This window comes from Octodon degus, unplaced genomic scaffold, assembly GCF_000260255.1.
Source record: "Octodon degus isolate 3935 unplaced genomic scaffold, OctDeg1.0 scaffold00079, whole genome shotgun sequence".
NCBI classification, from domain to species: domain Eukaryota; kingdom Metazoa; phylum Chordata; class Mammalia; order Rodentia; family Octodontidae; genus Octodon; species Octodon degus.
The window spans coordinates 5,359,378-5,376,019 of record NW_004524655.1 but is presented as its reverse complement, the minus strand read 5'-3'; the positions used below and the strand labels follow the sequence as shown (position 1 = coordinate 5,376,019).

General features: G+C 44.0%; 1 protein-coding gene and 1 non-coding gene across 2 annotated transcripts in view; both read right to left on the bottom strand.

The window, feature by feature from the left end:
* Ccdc60 (coiled-coil domain containing 60) overlaps positions 1-16,642 on the bottom strand; it is a 112,531-nt gene that overhangs the window by 41,849 nt on the left and 54,040 nt on the right. The window contains exons 4-5 of the mRNA XM_023720933.1: positions 11,697-11,792; positions 1,947-2,054 (exon numbers count right to left, since the gene is read on the bottom strand). Coding sequence (XP_023576701.1) covers positions 1,947-2,054; positions 11,697-11,792 — 204 coding nt within the window. The remainder of the gene's footprint in view (positions 1-1,946; positions 2,055-11,696; positions 11,793-16,642) is intronic.
* LOC111818118 lies at positions 4,118-4,281 on the bottom strand. Its single transcript, XR_002822184.1, has one exon. It is a non-coding gene; the product is annotated as a U1 spliceosomal RNA (small nuclear RNA).

Genomic DNA, 16,642 nt, shown 5'->3' with positions numbered 1-16,642 from the left:
ATTACTATTGCTTGGAAAATAGTTGTAAATCACTGTATTGAAGGAAACTTATGGTTTTAAATTCATGCCAACCCAAATTGCCAAATAAATTAAAGTCACTAATCTGTCAGTAGATGCATGAGTTACATTTGTGATTACACTTGGAGGTAGTTGATCCGGGTCCTGACGCGACAGATGAAGTGGGGATACGGGGAGGGATTTCAGGGATGGATGGTTAAATGTCTTCTGTAGGAAGGGATTAATTAAGACTCAGATTTTGGGAAAGGAAAAACATTGACTTCAGCTGGAAGGCAGGGCTCTGCCAGGACCCCAGTAAAATTGTTTCTCAGGGTCTAGGTGGTTGGCATGAGTGAGGGAGCAGGGAATATTTTATTTAATTCACCCCATGGTTTTCATTGTGCAAATCCAATTCCTCAAGCCAGGGTTCTGTCCCATTTTTTAAAAATTAATTTTATTGAGAAACAAATAGCAATGAGACAGTTTCAAAACCTATTAGTAGGACAGTTTTAATAATTAATACATCACATATTGTTGTCTTTGTAGTGGTTATTCATAGTATAAGATGCAGACATGCTGTCCTATCCAAACATTATTGGTACAAATCTTTCTTCTTATTGAATTAAGAGAAAGTAGCTGTATAGCTACCTTAACTGTTTTGTGTATACAGATATGAAATGATCCCTCATTATATCCCCTTTTTTTGTTTAGTTTTGTCAGAGATGGGTATTCCCTTGCCATTTAAATGTGACATCTCATTCTCACAGGCTTTTGACTTCCTTTTTTTCTTTCCTTTTTTTTGGTACCGGGACTCACACTCAGGACATTGTGACTGCCAGGCAGGCCTTGTGCCACTGAGCTGCATCCCGGTCCTTGATTTCCTGAAAAAGCAGTGTCTCTACATGTGGGTCTGTTCTTTGTTCTGCCCTCAGTGTACAATCAGTTCCAGCGGTGGAGGCCTAAAAGTGTTCGCGCAAGCCCTCGCGTCTAGTGATGGAGCTCCTGACGTTTTTCTTAGCTTCTGGCTGGGCAAACTCTGCTCTTCCAGGGTCTTGAATTCCAAGTACTCTCTTGAATTCAAGTGGAGAAACGTTCACCAATCTATATCAAAACACAATGCAGCCCAAACAAAACAAAACACCCCCACCACCAAAACGCATACACCCCCCCCCCCACACCCATGTGAGATAAAATAGAAAAACATAACAAACAGAAAGCAAAGAATAGGGCCAGCCAGAGGGCTCAGAGGAATAAAGTGCCTGCTTAAGCAGAGCGCAACAGCTGGGGTTCAATCACCAGTGTGCTGTGCAGGCCCCGCCCCCAGGCCACACTGAGACGGTGGTGATTGAGGCTGGGCGTGCTGGTGTGCGCCTGTAATCCCAGCAGTTGGGAGGCTGAAAACAGGAGAATCACTGAGTCCAATCTGTGCAGTGAATCCTGAGATCCTATAGACCCTGTACTAAAGGCATTAAAAAAAAAAAAAAAAAAAAAAAGCAAGAAAAGAAACCAAAGAATAAAAAGGAGCAGTAGTGGGACAACCCGCTCGTGCCTCCCTCTTGTCCCTCTCTCACACAGGAGCTTTCTTCCCCCCAATAACAAAAAAAAGAAAATGTTGAGAAGATCCGGGTCATGAGAGGAGTGGAAGAGAAATGGATGCTGGTGCGCTGGTATAGCCAGGCCCTTGCTGGATATAAATGCGCCCCCCACAGCTGCTTGATTTCAAGCTCCCAATGTGATGTTGCTGGATGCAGAGCTGGGAAAGAGATACTTGAGGCAGAGGTATGGGATTTTATAGCTGCCAGCCCTGTTGGAATCATGCAGAACACACAGAACTCCTAAAGCACCCACCTAGCAAAACAGCAAGGGAGAGGAGCAATGGACAGGAGTCTCTTCCCCACCCCAGGGGCTGCTGTTGGTTAATGGTCAGGCCAGGGGCTGCAGAGCCATACTTGGTATTGAAGCAGGTGATCACAGGCTTCATGATGTGGTGGGTGTGGTCAATGGTCAGGGCCTCCAGAAGCCAGTGGAGAGCGCAGAGTTGGCGGAAGAGAGGTTCACTGCAAAGACAGAGGGAGGGAACACAGGGATCCTGTTGGAACAGCATGCTTCAAAATAACAGCAATAGTGCAGTAGTTGTGCTGTTAGAAGCCCAGCACCACCCTCAGGCACCTGTAAGTTACAGATGCCATGAAATTCACTCTAGCTCAAAGGGATGGTCCCACTTTGCAGAGGAAGACTCTGGGCTCTGAGGACAATGGAAAGGCATGCCAGCCTCTGGGCCAGCAGGTGACAGAACCATGATTTGAAACAAAATGACTGTGTGCTATACTCTGGGAGTGTTGTGTGTATAGTGGGGAGACACAGTGGAGGGGACCCCCAGCTGCAGATCCTGACTCAGAAGAAAATCTGGGAACACAGGAAAGCTAGTGTACTAACTGTATTTTTTTTCAGATTAATAATCTGAGCTACTGCTTTAAGTTTTTAAGAAATTCACCTTAAAATGTAGCTGGATGTTGAAGAAAATTACATTAAATAAGATACTTGCAAATATAACTAAAGCACTGATAAAATATTCTAAGGCCAGCATGCCTGTAAACCCAGCCAATACTCAGGAGGCAGAGGCAGGAAGGTCTCTGTGAGTTCATTGCCTGATCTACAGAGCAAGACTGTCTCAGAGAACCAAAAAAGGTATTTAATACACATTTTTTGATATCTTGGATGCCTATATTAAATATCTATATGACTCAAGCATTGACTAATGTACTTTTTCTATATTATTTCATTCCTCCCAAACCTACTACTGAGCTATAAATTATTATCTACATTTTATTTCAATTTTTTTCATAATTTTATTGAGAAACAAATAGCAATGAGACAGTTTCAAATCAAATTGGTAGGACAGTTTCAATAATTAACACATTGCATACATTCTTCCTGGTGGTTAATTGCTGTACAAGATGCAGACATGATATCCTATTTACAAACACTATTAGAACAAATCCTTCTATTCATTAAGGGAATGTAATTATATATCTATCCTAACCACTTTGAATATACAGATACAAAATGGACATTCATCTGTATCCCCTTTTTTGTTTAGTTCCGTTATTTGAATATTATAGGAGTGTTAACTCAGCAAAATATTCTAAAAGAGTTCAGTAGTCCATGATAGTATTGGGTCTTCCACTTGACAGGCAATGTCAGAAATTGTTGACCTGAGTCCCCTACTGCTCAACATAACACCATGGCTTTACTTCTTATACTTTGTTTTTATACTTTTCTGCTGGATGGTTAAGACCAAGGTAAAGCAGGACCTATGCAACAAGAGTTGTAGCTTTTGGGTCTGATAAGGTCAGTGAAATCCCCTCAGGATTTATCCTGAGATCCTGTACCTCAGATTGTAGAACCTTTGTCAGTGCAGCCATGTGGATGAGTCACAGCCATTGCTTGGCCAATGTGCTCTCTGTGAAAGCCAGAGAGAATGTTTTCTCTCCATGTGACTCTCCTTAGGCCCACTCTATGTCATCGATCACTTTCCTCTTTGGCCCCATAATCTCCTTGATCAGAAAATTTGGGACACTACCAAGTTACATGATGTACAGTACAAGTTCTCATATGTCCTGAGTCTTAATTGACCTTGGAAGGCTAGCGCCAAAATGTTGGGCTTTCCTTGCAGCCCTTCTTTTTCTCTAATTTGGTCTGCAAATTTAGGTTGTTAACCATTCAGAAGACAAGCTTATTGTTGTTACCATACAATTATTATCTACATTTTATAGGAGGAAAAATGGGGATCTGAGAAGTCAATTACTGTGTGGAACATTATCCAGCTTGTTGGTGACAGAGATGATGTCTGAATATCTCATTTAATCCTCTCAACACTCCCCTATGAAGGGTACTGTTCTCACCTCCTCTTTACAGAGGGGTGATCTGAGGGTCAGAGAGGTTACCTGAGGTCACACAGCTGGGCTTAGAGAGGTTTTGAACCAAGGGTAATATACCCCAAAGGACCAGGCTTTATGTGCTCAGGAGGCCAATGTGGTGGTCACCCTGGGATCAAGGTCAGGGGTGTGTGAACCTGCTGCCTGTTTTTTTTTTATTTTTTTATTTTTTTATTTTTTAACAGGGGAAAGCGCGAACGCAGTCCCCCACTACCACAAACTATGCAGTCGAGTTTCCCGCATTTGGGGAAATCGCAGGGGTCAGCACATCCGGAGTGCAATGGATAAGCCTCGCCCTGGGAAAACCACCTTTGTGATCATGGTATCTCCCCTGCCAGGTAAGTATATGCCTGTGTTTTTTCTGGAAAGAAGTTGGAAACAACCTTATCCTTTGTGATTTCTCCACTCATCCAAGGATGGAGCTGACGGGGTGGGGGTGAGAGTGGGGAGAGAGAGAGAGAGAGAGAGAGAGAGAGAGAGACAGGCAGAGACAGAGAGAGACAGAGACAGAGACAAAGAGACAAAGAGACAGAGAGAGAGAGGTGTCCACTTCATCCAGCATAAAGGGGAGCTGTCCTCACCCTTTACTTTACTTCCTTGGCCTGTGGTGGTTGTGCTTCCAGGGGTCTTAGGAAAACTAAAGGTCAATAACTCAGTCTGTCTGTCTGTCTGTCTGTCTGTCTGTCTGTCTGTCTGTCTGTCTGTCTCCTCTCTCAATCTCTCAATTTCAGTCTCTCTTTCTCAATCTCTGAATCTCTTTCCCTCAATCTCTCTCTCTGTCTAAATCTCTCTCTGTCTCTGTGTCTCTCTCCCTCAATCCCTCTCAGTCTCTCTTTCTCAATCTCTCTGGAGATCTGGACAGAAGCAAACTAATTTCCATCTGCAAATTATTCAGCAAGCACCTACTATTCCCCCACTTTTAATTTAAAGCTCCTGTCTCTTCCTGTTATGGTTACTTTCCTCTCCTTAAGGTCATCTGGAGACCTATATGTGAACAGAGTCTAGGTGGCTCTGGGCATCTAGGCATATCCAGCCTGCAACCAACAGGCTCCATGTACCAGGTGTGAGGCCCTCTCCATGACCCCAGGAAGCTGCGAGAGGTCAGGGAGAGGCCTTGCTTTTGTTTCCCCACACAGAGCCACCTTGGCCTGGGCTCTGCAGAGCGTAGGGTGAGTCAGGGAAGAAGCAGAAGGAGCCAGTTGTTGAGGTGGGCTTTACTTAGTGGTGAGGACGTGGGGCTTGTGACCATTATATTCATTTCTGTAGATGACATGAGTTGATATAAACCTGACCCTTGTCTTCCTGTGATCAATATCTTCCAACTCCCCAAACCCTCTGTCATAGGCTTAAGTATGAACCCTTAACATTCTTAGGTTGATATTTTAGCCCCAAGATACCCAACTGTGACTATATTTGGAAAAAGAACTTTATTTTGTTATTTTTTTGTATTTTAGGGAAGGGTCTACAGGGTGTTCAGGGTCTCACTACTAGATTAGACTTGTAGTGATCCTCCTGTTTATAGCCTCCTAAGAGCTGCGATTACAGGCGTGCACTACCACACCGAGTCTCAATCGCTGTCTCAGCATGCCTTGGGGGTAGGGCCGATACGGCAGGCCCAGAGATTGAACCCCTGGCCCCTGTGCCTGCTTGCAGGTGCTTCAGTCCACTGAGCTATTTGGCTGGCTTTTGGAAACAGAACTTTAAAGAGGTAGGCTTACAAGTTTGTGTCCAGCATGGACAATTTAGGAACTTAGCGAGAACTTGTCTCAAAAAAAAAGAGGCTAGGAGACGTAGCTCAGTGCAGAAGCCCTGAGTTTAATCCTCAGTACCACAAAAACAGAGTGACTAAGTTAAAATTAAGTATTAAAGTGGCTCCAACTCAGTGACAGGGGTCCTGATATGAAATCTGGACTCTCAGAGACGGCAGGCAGGAGAAAGCCCATGTGAGCAGATGTTGAGAAGGCTGGAAGGCAAGGAGAAAGGCCTCCTGGGAACCAATACTGACCACGCCCGAGCTTGTGCTTCCAATCCCAGACCTTTGCACAACTGTGTAAGTCACCCACCCTGCTGCCCTGCTGTAGCAGCCCCAAGCAATTGGACACAACAGCACACTCAGGGACCCATGGCCACCTCTCCAGTCTCTACTTTTCCCAGTTGCAGCCCAGGATGATCTCTCTCTATTGCTGAAGTTCACCACACTCTCAAAGTTAAAATTTTGGTTTTGACATTGACTAGGTCCACATGGCCCTGGCCACATGACCTAACTTCCTGGAGCTTCAGTTTTGTCATCTGCAAAGTGGTGATAATTGTGGTACCGTCATAATTGTAATGTAGTACCATTGTAGTCCTGATTGTAGTAATCATAAGATTAAGGTGAGGGTGAGGGAAGTGTGTAGCACTGTTTTCGCTCTTGATCTATGTCCCTACTCCTCTTCCTTCTCTGGCTTTTAGTGACCAGGTGTCAGCTCAGGTATCACTTCCAACAGGAAGCCTTCCTTGATTGCTATAGGGCTGGGTTAGGTGCTCTCTGAGTACCTTCTGTAGTGTTCCCACCCCCACAGAGTGTCCCCTGTCCCCACACTGGTCTGTTATGACTGCCTGATTCTCTGTCCCTCCAGCCCATAAGCTTACAAGCTGCAGAGCCTCACCATACCCTGCCCCTCCCATTCAGTGCCCTGGGCACCGATGGGGCTCAACATAGTTCTGGCTTCTGGATAAGAGTTGGTCAGGATGAACTGGTTTAGGTCTGACATTGTCTCAAGCTATTAACTTGGGGTCACAGTTCTCACAGGCGCAGCCACTGGGGTGACAGGAACAATAAAACAAAATAATCAAAGTAACAATAAATGGTTCCCATAGGGAGCCATTTCTCTCCTGAACACTGTTTTAAATGCTCAACATCCTTGAACTAAGTTCATCCTGAAAAAAGTCCATGTGACATTACCATTATCATCTCCATTTTGCAGATAAGCAAACCGAGACATAGAGTCACGAACCTGCTCACAGGCACAAAGCCAGCGATTGGTGAAGTTGGAGTCAGAGTCTGGGTAGTTTTGCTCCCAGATATGTGCTCTGACTTCAGTGTTAACGTTGCCTCTTGCAGTAAGGCAGAGGCTTTCCTTTTTGTCAAGTTTCATTCAGTGGGTCTGGACCTTTTCTGTTTATAATGAATCGAAACTCAATGATGATTCATCTAATCTGTGGTGAAACAGATTCATCTAATCATGTGCCAGGGCATAGTACAATATCTTGGATTTTTATAGGATTAAAAAAGAAAGTACTTATTTGCTTAAATGCAGGGCAGATGAGGAGAAAACATGGAAGACAGATGCCCAAAGCCTGCTTGCACAGAGCTGGAGCTCAGAACTTGACGAACGCTAGTGGTCAGCAGAGTGAGCTGCCTCGCAATTGAAGCCGCTGTGCCAAGCAGAACACAGCAGTGGGTGAAAACATCCCTGCCAAGAGAACAGCTTTCTTTTCTTGTCTAGAGGAACACAGATACTGTGTGCAAAGCCACTCAAGTGTCCCATGCTGTTGGCCAAGGGCAAATCTGGACATGGATGGCTAGCACTGATTTTCCTCACAGTTGCTCACAAAAGGCTCTAGGGGACAACTACATCACCCCAGAGGAGAAACAGGGGCCACTGTCTCCTTTCCACACAACATCTCCTCCCAGTTTTAAAGAATTGATTTTGAAGCAGTCCATTCAGAATTATTATCATCATCATTATTATTTGTAATACTAGAGATTGAATCCAAGGCCTTTGCACTGAGCTACATCTCCCCAGACATTTCATTTTTTATTTTGAGATGGGGTCTTGTTCAGTCACCTAGGCTGTCTTTAAACTTGAGATCCTCCTGTCTCAGCCTCCCAGAAGGCTGGGATGGTAGGCATGAACCACCACACTTAGCTGCGTTCAGAATTAGCAGTCAGTTTGGGGATGAGTCACACTGGGGACGGAGGGCTGACAAAGCTCCGATTCACATTTGCTGTGATGACTGAAAGTTCCAAAACTGATAAGACAGGGCCTGCCTTGATGCCTTTTGGTAGACTAATTATAAAATTGCCCTGCCCTCTCCATCCTCGGTCCTCTTCTTTGCACACTTTGAAAGGTGACTTCACTCCTTTCCCTCTATCAAGAGATGGGTTTTTCCTGCTCTTTGTATCTGGGGTGGCCTGAGGACTTGCCTGGCCAGTAGAATGTGGCAGAAGGGTCACTCTGTCTTCTATTCTGAGCCCAAGGCTCACAAGCTTGTGAATGAGGCTGTCCTAGATCAGCTGACCTCCAGCTCAGGCATCAGCTGGGAGCACACAGCTAAGCAAACTCAACCAGGAGCAGCCAAGCCAGTGCCAGCCCGGACCAGCAGAACCACCCAGCTAGCCAGGAGACTTGGAGTAGCAATAAAGCATTGCTGTTTTAAGCATTTCTGGTTGAATCGAGTCGGTTGTAATATAGCACTATGTTACTGATTCAGTAACCATCAAGTGAGGCCAGGCCTTTGTGTCATCAAGGAGAAGAAAGGACAGTCTCCAGCCTAGGGCAGGGGTTGGGAGGCTATAAACAGTGGGTCCCTCATCTCTTTTTCTCACGACAGTTTTATTGGAACACAGCCAGTACAGCCCATCACTGCAGCTTTTATATTACAATGGCAAAGTTAAGCATTTAAGCCAAAGATATTTACTGTCTGGCCCTTTAAGGATGTAACAAATAAGCACAACATCTGCTGTAGCAATGACAATAGCAATAATAGCCTACTGTTATGGTTTAGATCTAGGATGTCTTCCCAGAGTCTCCTGGGTTCAGAAGTGGGGCTTTGAGAAGGTGAGTGGATTAGGAACACTATACTTAATGTTGTACTCATGAGTTCATAACTTAATGTGTCATTAGGAGGTGGAGTCTTAGGGCTGACCAAATAGCTCAGTGGATTAAAGTGCTTGCAAGCAGGCACAGGGGTTGGGGGTTTGATCCCTGGGCCTGACATGTCAGCCCTAACCCTGGGGCGTGCTGAGACTGCAATTGAGACTGGGCCTGGTGGCATGTGCCTGTAATCCCAGCTCTTAGGAGGCCATAAACAGGCAGATTACTACAAATCCAATCTAGTAGTGGACCCTGAACACCCTATAGACCCTTCCCTAAAATATAATGGAAGGGTGTATTCTTGTCCCCAGCTCCTCCCTTAGATCTTTGCTTCCTGACTACCATGAAGTGAGCAGCTGTCCTCTGCCCTGTGCTTCCACATTGCTGTCTCTGCCTTGGAGCCAGTCAGCCATGGACTGAATTCCGTGAACCATGAGCCACATTAAACCTCTCCTTTACCTTGTAAGAGTTGAGTATTATGCCTAGCGATAGAAAAGCTGACTAATGCTCCTACCTAACATGCCTGTATAAGGCCATGACTTGGAGTCACAAGACCAAGATTCCTGTTGGGAGACCTTTGCAAATTCTGCCCTTCTCTAGCCTTTGCTCTCCCCACAGTCATTTAATGGCTGGTTTAAGTTTCAATGTATTCAGAAAAAGTGACTAGACAGGATAGGGAAGGAAGATGGATTTCCTCCCCCACCACATCTTCAGATGATTCTGATGCAAATGAAAACTCTTTGGTTTCAGTGGACTTGTCCAGGAGAGAGGCAGGAAACAGTGCAAATAGCCTTATGAGAAAAAACAAGGTCTAGTTTTGCAAGATGTTTTCAGAACATCAAGCTTAGGCTGCTGGTTGGAAGGGCCCTGAACAAGTAGGTCTACCAAGAAATCAATCATAATACCAATCAAGGGGAAGTAGGAGGAAAGTGGTACATGATGGGGCTCATCACAGCCTGGACTACTGGGGGAGAATGAGGCCGTGTACCATACATCGCTGCTGCTGATAATGAGGACAATGGTTCTTATGATGGCTGCATCTTCTACTTAGGGACTCAGCGCTCTTACTAATGACTTCTTTGCCTGCCACCTTGTTTTAGGATTTCACTCTGGTGTGATTTATCTCTTCAAGCATGGGGGACTTGCCTTTGCAAAGAAGCCATGAGCCCATCACAGGCAAGGGCATGGGAAAGACATTCTGTGTGATACGTGGTGATAAAAGATTGGGCTCTAAGGCCAGACCGAGCTGACTCAAAGTCTAATTGTGTCTTTACATTTGGGAGGGGGAGGTCTGATAGTTTTTTCAGTTCTTTATATGTTCTAGATATTAGTCCTCTGTCTGAGGAACAATTGGCTAAAATTTTTTTCCAGGTGATCATTATGTATATTGAAATTGTATCAATAAACAATAAAAAAAATCCTGGCTGAAAAATGATCAGCTTTGAAAACTGGATATCAAACATGCCTGCTCCAGCAGATGACTGTTGCCCTGCCTGCCTTACAGAAGAACCACACAACGAGACAGCAGTGATGGGCTGGTCATGGATGGTACTTTTGATCTCTGGGTTCTGAGGCTGAGGACCTCTTAGCTAGATCTTATTTTCAGGGAAAGAGATAGTTATGAATGCAGCACAATGAGCCTGGAATGACAGTATATATGATTAGAGATATTTGTTAAATGTATTAGTTGATAGTTATTAGAAAAAATAAATATATTTTTACACATTAAGATGGTTGTTTGACCTAAGTTAGCCTAAAGGATGGCTGTGGCAAATCTCTTGTATTAGTCAATAAAGACTACATAGGTCCTTTACCTCTCAAAGAAAAAAGCCCAATTTCATGGCAACACTGGGTATTGTGTCCAAGGGCAGGTAAGTAGACCACTCTGAGCTTGTGCTTCCTTATCTGCAGAGAAGGGGTAACAAAACACCTGAACAACAGGGTTGCTGAGAAGACTGAATGGAATATCGTTGAGGGAGGGGTCAGCAGTGGCCATAGGACTGAGAACACCCTGGACAACTACCCGACAGATGAGTAGTTGGAGAAGTCGAGTCCATTGCACTATTGGTCTAAAGGAATTTATTGCTCTAAAGCAGTGATTCTCACTGAGGGGCTCAGGGGAGTAGTTTTGTACCTAGAGGACATTCAGCCACCTCTAGAGATCTTTTTGATTGTCACAGCTTGGGGGAGTTAGAGTTTCTGGTTTCTACAGTCTATGGCTGCTAAGCACACTGTGACACACAGGACAACCCTTTCTGACGAAGAACTGTTGCTTCCAAAATACCAATAGTGCTGAGGCTGAGAAACCATGCCCCAAAGTCAAAAGCTTACACTGCTGATCTTCCAGTTGAAAAGTGCTAACTGGTGGGAAAAAAAATTGGAGTCGTAATTCTTTGGAAGAGACACAAGGGGAACAAGATCTCAAGGTTTTAGAAGGCAAGAATGTTCTTCAGAGAGCTGATAGGCCTCTGTGTACTGTACAAGGAGGAGCTGGTGTTTAGGGGCATCAGACCACAGAAACTCCTTGGAAAAATAGTTCCATGAGTCTTGAGGGGAAATCATGTCCCCTGAGCTTTGGCTGAGATGGTCTTACATATGCATGGCAAGGGCTATAGATACATTTGATCAAGTCTTACAAAACATTTGATATCAGAGTGTCTGGCTTGGTAAAGAGTGTGATGAGTCTCTTCCAACTGATTTGCTACCTAGGTCTGAACCACTGCGTCTACTTTCTGTTTTTTTTTATGCCCTAGATAGTTTTGTCGGCTTCAGGCTCCAAATCCTTTGAAGGGGACAAAGGAACAGTTCAACAGCTCCCAGCACATTAGCTTGTGGAGCCATTTGAACTCAACTTCCATTTATAAGCTAGCAAGGCAGATGAACAGGAGGGGAGGCTGCTTACACGTGAGCCTCGGGTAGGAAGGGCAAAAGGATGCAGCTGTAGATCGGAATGAATGGGCCAGTTCCCAACTTCTTAAACTTCTCCTCCTCATAGGTGCTAAAGGAAAAGCAGAAAGATAGGGATAAAGTGAACAATAAGAAGCAACTGTATTTGTCAGCTTTCCATCTGTATGACCAAATGCCTAAAATCCATGATTACAGGGAGGGCAATTTATTTTGGCTCATGGTTGCAGAGTGGTTCAGTCCATGGTGATACTTTATATTTAAACCACAACACAGCTGTAAGCACCTTCTTCTCTTGCCAGGAAGATATTGCTGGGCACCTACTACACGTCAGACAGTAATTCTAACTTGAGGAATGAGGGTTTTGGATTCAGTTTGTGAATAGACCATAGTTACAAGCTCCACCCTTGTTGAGAATATCCTACTGAAGGAGTAAAGGGGATAAATAAGAGAAATAGATAACGTGTTGGGTATACTGGGATACATACGAAGGGTTGGAAATGTTTTCTTAGAGAATCAGATAAAAATGTTTTCAAGTGCATTTGAAAGGGAGAAATGTAATATCACGTGTAAGTGACAGACCATTTTAGGTATAGAAAATAAGGTTTGGGGAGCACGCCTGCATTACAGAACACATAAAGCACAACATTCAGCTCATAGATGCATTTTTAGTTAGCTAGCTGTGTGTGTGGTCTATATTTTAAAATTGATAGATTTTATATAACAATTGAAAAGCTTTGGCTCTTAAAATCTTGAAGGCTCTTGTCACCCTGGGCCTGTGTTCCCACTGGTGACACTCTGCTGGATTTGAGGCTCGCTGTCTGCTGTGCAGAAGGCGTGTGCCCCAGACTCTGTCACTCTCGGTTTCTTCCTCCCTTCCTGCTTCATGCTGTCTGCCTTTCCTGAAGGCCTTTTTATGTCAGAGCCCCAGTCTGATGAGAAACCTCGTCATGGACTCGTTGATGGGTTTTCTGCTTCAGCCACTTGTCCCAACAGTTACCAAGCATCTTCTTTATACTGGGGTGGCAGATACAGCAATGAATGAGGCTGAGGCAGCCTCACCTCTGGAAGCGTAGTGTCTAGTGGGTAAGACAGACACAACTTTGCACACACTTGGGGTCAGTGTGCAGAGCTGTCAGACATGGTATTCTAACATCCAAAGTAAGGAGTTTGTCTGAAAGGAAAGCCAGGGAAAACCTCTTTGGGGAAGCTGTGACAATTATGAAATATATTCACAAACTTCTCTGATAGTCTTGCAATTCAGAGGTGGGTCTGTGTTCACTTCCTCTTGGTTCTGGGTTCTGTGAGAGGCTCACTGAATGGGATGTGTGAGAAGTAACGACATACCAGGCTCCAGGCTCTGACAGCTTCTCCCTGTGCCCTGCGAGGCTGGCTCCTACCTTTCAGCTGCCATGCTGACAGGAAGCTGGCAGCCCGTGAAGATGCCCACAGGGAGAGGAACGGAGCTCACACCTAATAGCCACCAACAGGATGAACCACCCGCTTGGAAATGGATCCTGTGAGCTGCTCCATTTGCTGCCATATGGAGCAGAACTAATCCTGCTCCTCTAATTGCAGATTTGTGAGAGAAAGAAATGTTTGTTGTCTTGTGTTAATAAGTTTTGGAGTGGTTGTTCACGGCAGTAGTAATGGGAACAGAAGTCAATACTGGCTAAAGTCTGAAGGTGGAATGAGAGTTAGCTAAGCAAATGGAGGAAGCAGAAAGACCTACTTGAATGGAATAGCGTGCTCAAAGGCCCTGTGGTAGAGGGTATTGTCATGAGCAAGAACATAAGACAGTATGGATAGAGCAGAATTTGCTAGAAGTGCCAAGAGTGGGGGCTGGAGAAGCAAACCAAGAGTGAGACCATTCAGGACTTTGTAACCCCTGCTCAGATTTTCTTCTTGTGGAAGAAGGGAAGCTACCAAGAATACTACACTGTGAGGAATTTACATTTTGAAAAGATCATTCTTGTGTGGTGTGGGGATTGAGATAGAAACCAGAGGAGACAAGGCTGGCACTCAACTGAGGAGCTTATCTTCTTCCTGGGCACAGTATTAGAGAACAATTCTAGGGTCACAGAGTTAACTAAAATATAGGATCAGATTTTAGGTCCCACAATTTGCCTTTCTAGGGACTGTCTTCAGCCTCAGAACTGAAAAAAGATACACACAAGAAAATGCATCTTAATGTTCCATCTTACTGGCCTAACCCTGTTCCTCAGTTGTTTAGAATAATGTAGAAATTAACTTAGTCTTTACACTTCTTGATCTCTGGTTTTATGTCTTCTCAACCTCAATAATAAAACAAATTCTCCCCACTGTTCTTTTCACCTTTTCAGCTGAATCTGCAGCTGTAAAACGAGGTCACTGAGCGCAGTGGGAAGACTGCTTGTAGGCAGAATCTTCTGGGACATACCTAATTTTCTTTTTTGCCTGCATAGTGTGCCAGACCTAAAACTTTTGTCTAATAAAAAAGTATCCTCTGGTCTTAGATCATGCAAGGAGGATGGTGCAAAAATAATCCCCTTTGCTTTTAGAAAGCACAAGATCAAATACTTGGTTTAAAAAGTATTTATAAATGAATACTTGTGTATTTATACTTCAAGGGACTCAAGTTGTATTTACAGAAGCATAACTCTTACATGTAGGATGCTTTCTAACCTTTCTGACAATAAAGATTTGGTTTAGGCCCAGATTTAAAGATTTTTAGGTAAGGGAGGCCCAGAAAGATCAAATTCACTTTATTGCATTGCACAATCATAGCTAATAATTACAGAACAGGTTTTATATGCTGATTCATTGCAGAGCTTCATTGCATATAATCGTCATAACAAGCTCAGGGGTTTGATATCATTTCTATGGGTGGAGGACAGGAAGGCTCAGGGTTGCAGAAGGAGAGTGTAAAGCAAAACAGTTGTATAGTAGAAGGAAGGACTCAAATTCAAGTCTTGACTGACCTCAAGGCTTATGCTCTTGGCCATCATCCTGTCTTGCTTTTCTAAACACCCTTCCACACTCACTTCTGGTGGGTATATTGTAACAATGGCCTACAGTTTTATTTTAATAGCCAGCCTTGTACAGCTTGTAGAATCTACATAAGACATTAACCAGACCAATGTCTACGAGACAGGAGTGATGTCATGTATATTTAAATTTATTAAACTTTGAATAAACCATGTCTTGCCCACTGAAACATGGATCAAAGAAGGGAGAATTGTGTTCTCTGGAGGTGGATTTACGATCCTATCCAAGTAAGTGGAATGCTCCACCTGAACTATTTAAACAGGCACTGGGATATCTGTAATATCTTCACTCCCCAGACTGAGTTCTTTGGGCCTGTTAGTGTTGGTGTAGGTCCTGAAAAAAAACCCCATGCATTCTTTCCCTTTCTTTATTCCAGGGAAAGGCTGTCAGCTTGCTAGCATCATCGCCAACACCCAACTGTGAGAACCACTGGACTCAGGCGGGAAGGTGGAATTTGTGACAAGATCTTAGGGCCCTCATGGAAGAAGGTCATAAAAGTCCCCAGATTCTTATGCTCCTTGAAGGGGTGATGAAGGAATTTTAATCATTTTGACTCTAAACGTCATATTTATGACTTTTTGCAAAAGACAACATGGGCACAGGAGTACAGCTAGGCAAGAGGAAGGATTTCTAATGTCCAGTAGCACAGTAGGTTGGCCACAGCTAATTGTGTATTTCAGCATAAGCAGGTAGAGAAGACTTTGTTTCCAGCATAAAAAAGTGATCAGTGCTGAGGTAATGGATGTAGCAATTACCCTGATCTGGTCATTAGACATTGTATAGAGGCATTATGTGTCATAAATATGTACAATTATTGTGTTGATTAAAACTTTAATTTTTTTACAAAAGACAACACAGTCCTATACTACCTTCCCAGCTTTTGTTCTTAAACAGGCTCATGGCTGGAAGACTTTCTGGAGCCCCTGATAGTGATGGGTCTCCTAATCGCCTCTTTGTATTGCTCAAACAGCTGCTGTTTAACACTAACAGTCCTACAGGCCCAACAATTATCCCACTGGGTTTTTCTAAGTTCCCTTTTCATTTCTTCAATTGGAAGGAATGGGTGAATACTGGGGCGCTTTAGAGTGCTCCCCTATGGCACTTATTTTTGGTTCTGCATGTGCTAGAGGTTCCCCCATCATGCTTTTCCTGTCTCCATGCCAACACTGGGCTGCACATGTTTATTCTTCATTTTATCAGGGCTCCTTTGCCATGAATGTGGGTCTGGGTCTAGATAGCCTCTCTTCCCTGCCTCCAATGGACTTTGAATCTGACCAACCTAAAGGTGTTAAACCTGTTGTCCTATGGGACACCGATATTTTATGAAAGACCTGTGAGGACGCAGAGAAACGGATTCCTATCTCACAACATGACACAAAAGCTCACGCCAATTCATGATTGAGCACTTTGTTTCCTCCCAGTGAGGGCTGCTTCTCCTTGCTTTTCTCCTTGGGCCCACACACTCAGCCTATCTTCTGCCAGCCTTCGTCCTGTCACCGAGGGGAATCCATTTCTGCTTCCTTTGTATTGGATGTGTCATATTCATTCAGATGTCCCCACTCAGTGAATAAGGCTCCTTAATAGGCATGGAGAAAGCATCGTCACTATCTTCTCTCATCTCACAATGAATAAATGCATTCATACATGAGCACACACATGTTCGTTTGGATCAACCCTTTGGGTGCAAATAACCCACATTCTGTGCAACATAGCAGTGGCAGCAGCAACAACAATAAAAACTAAATCAAATATAAAATAACAACAGCGGCAACAGCATCAGCAGTAGCAACAACAACAACAACAACAACAACAACAGAAAAGCCAACAACACTTAAAAGTGACAAACTACTGACAAACAGTAGCATTTTCTGGCCTCAAACTGGAGACTAGAAACCAGAGGTCTATGCCAGTATGGTT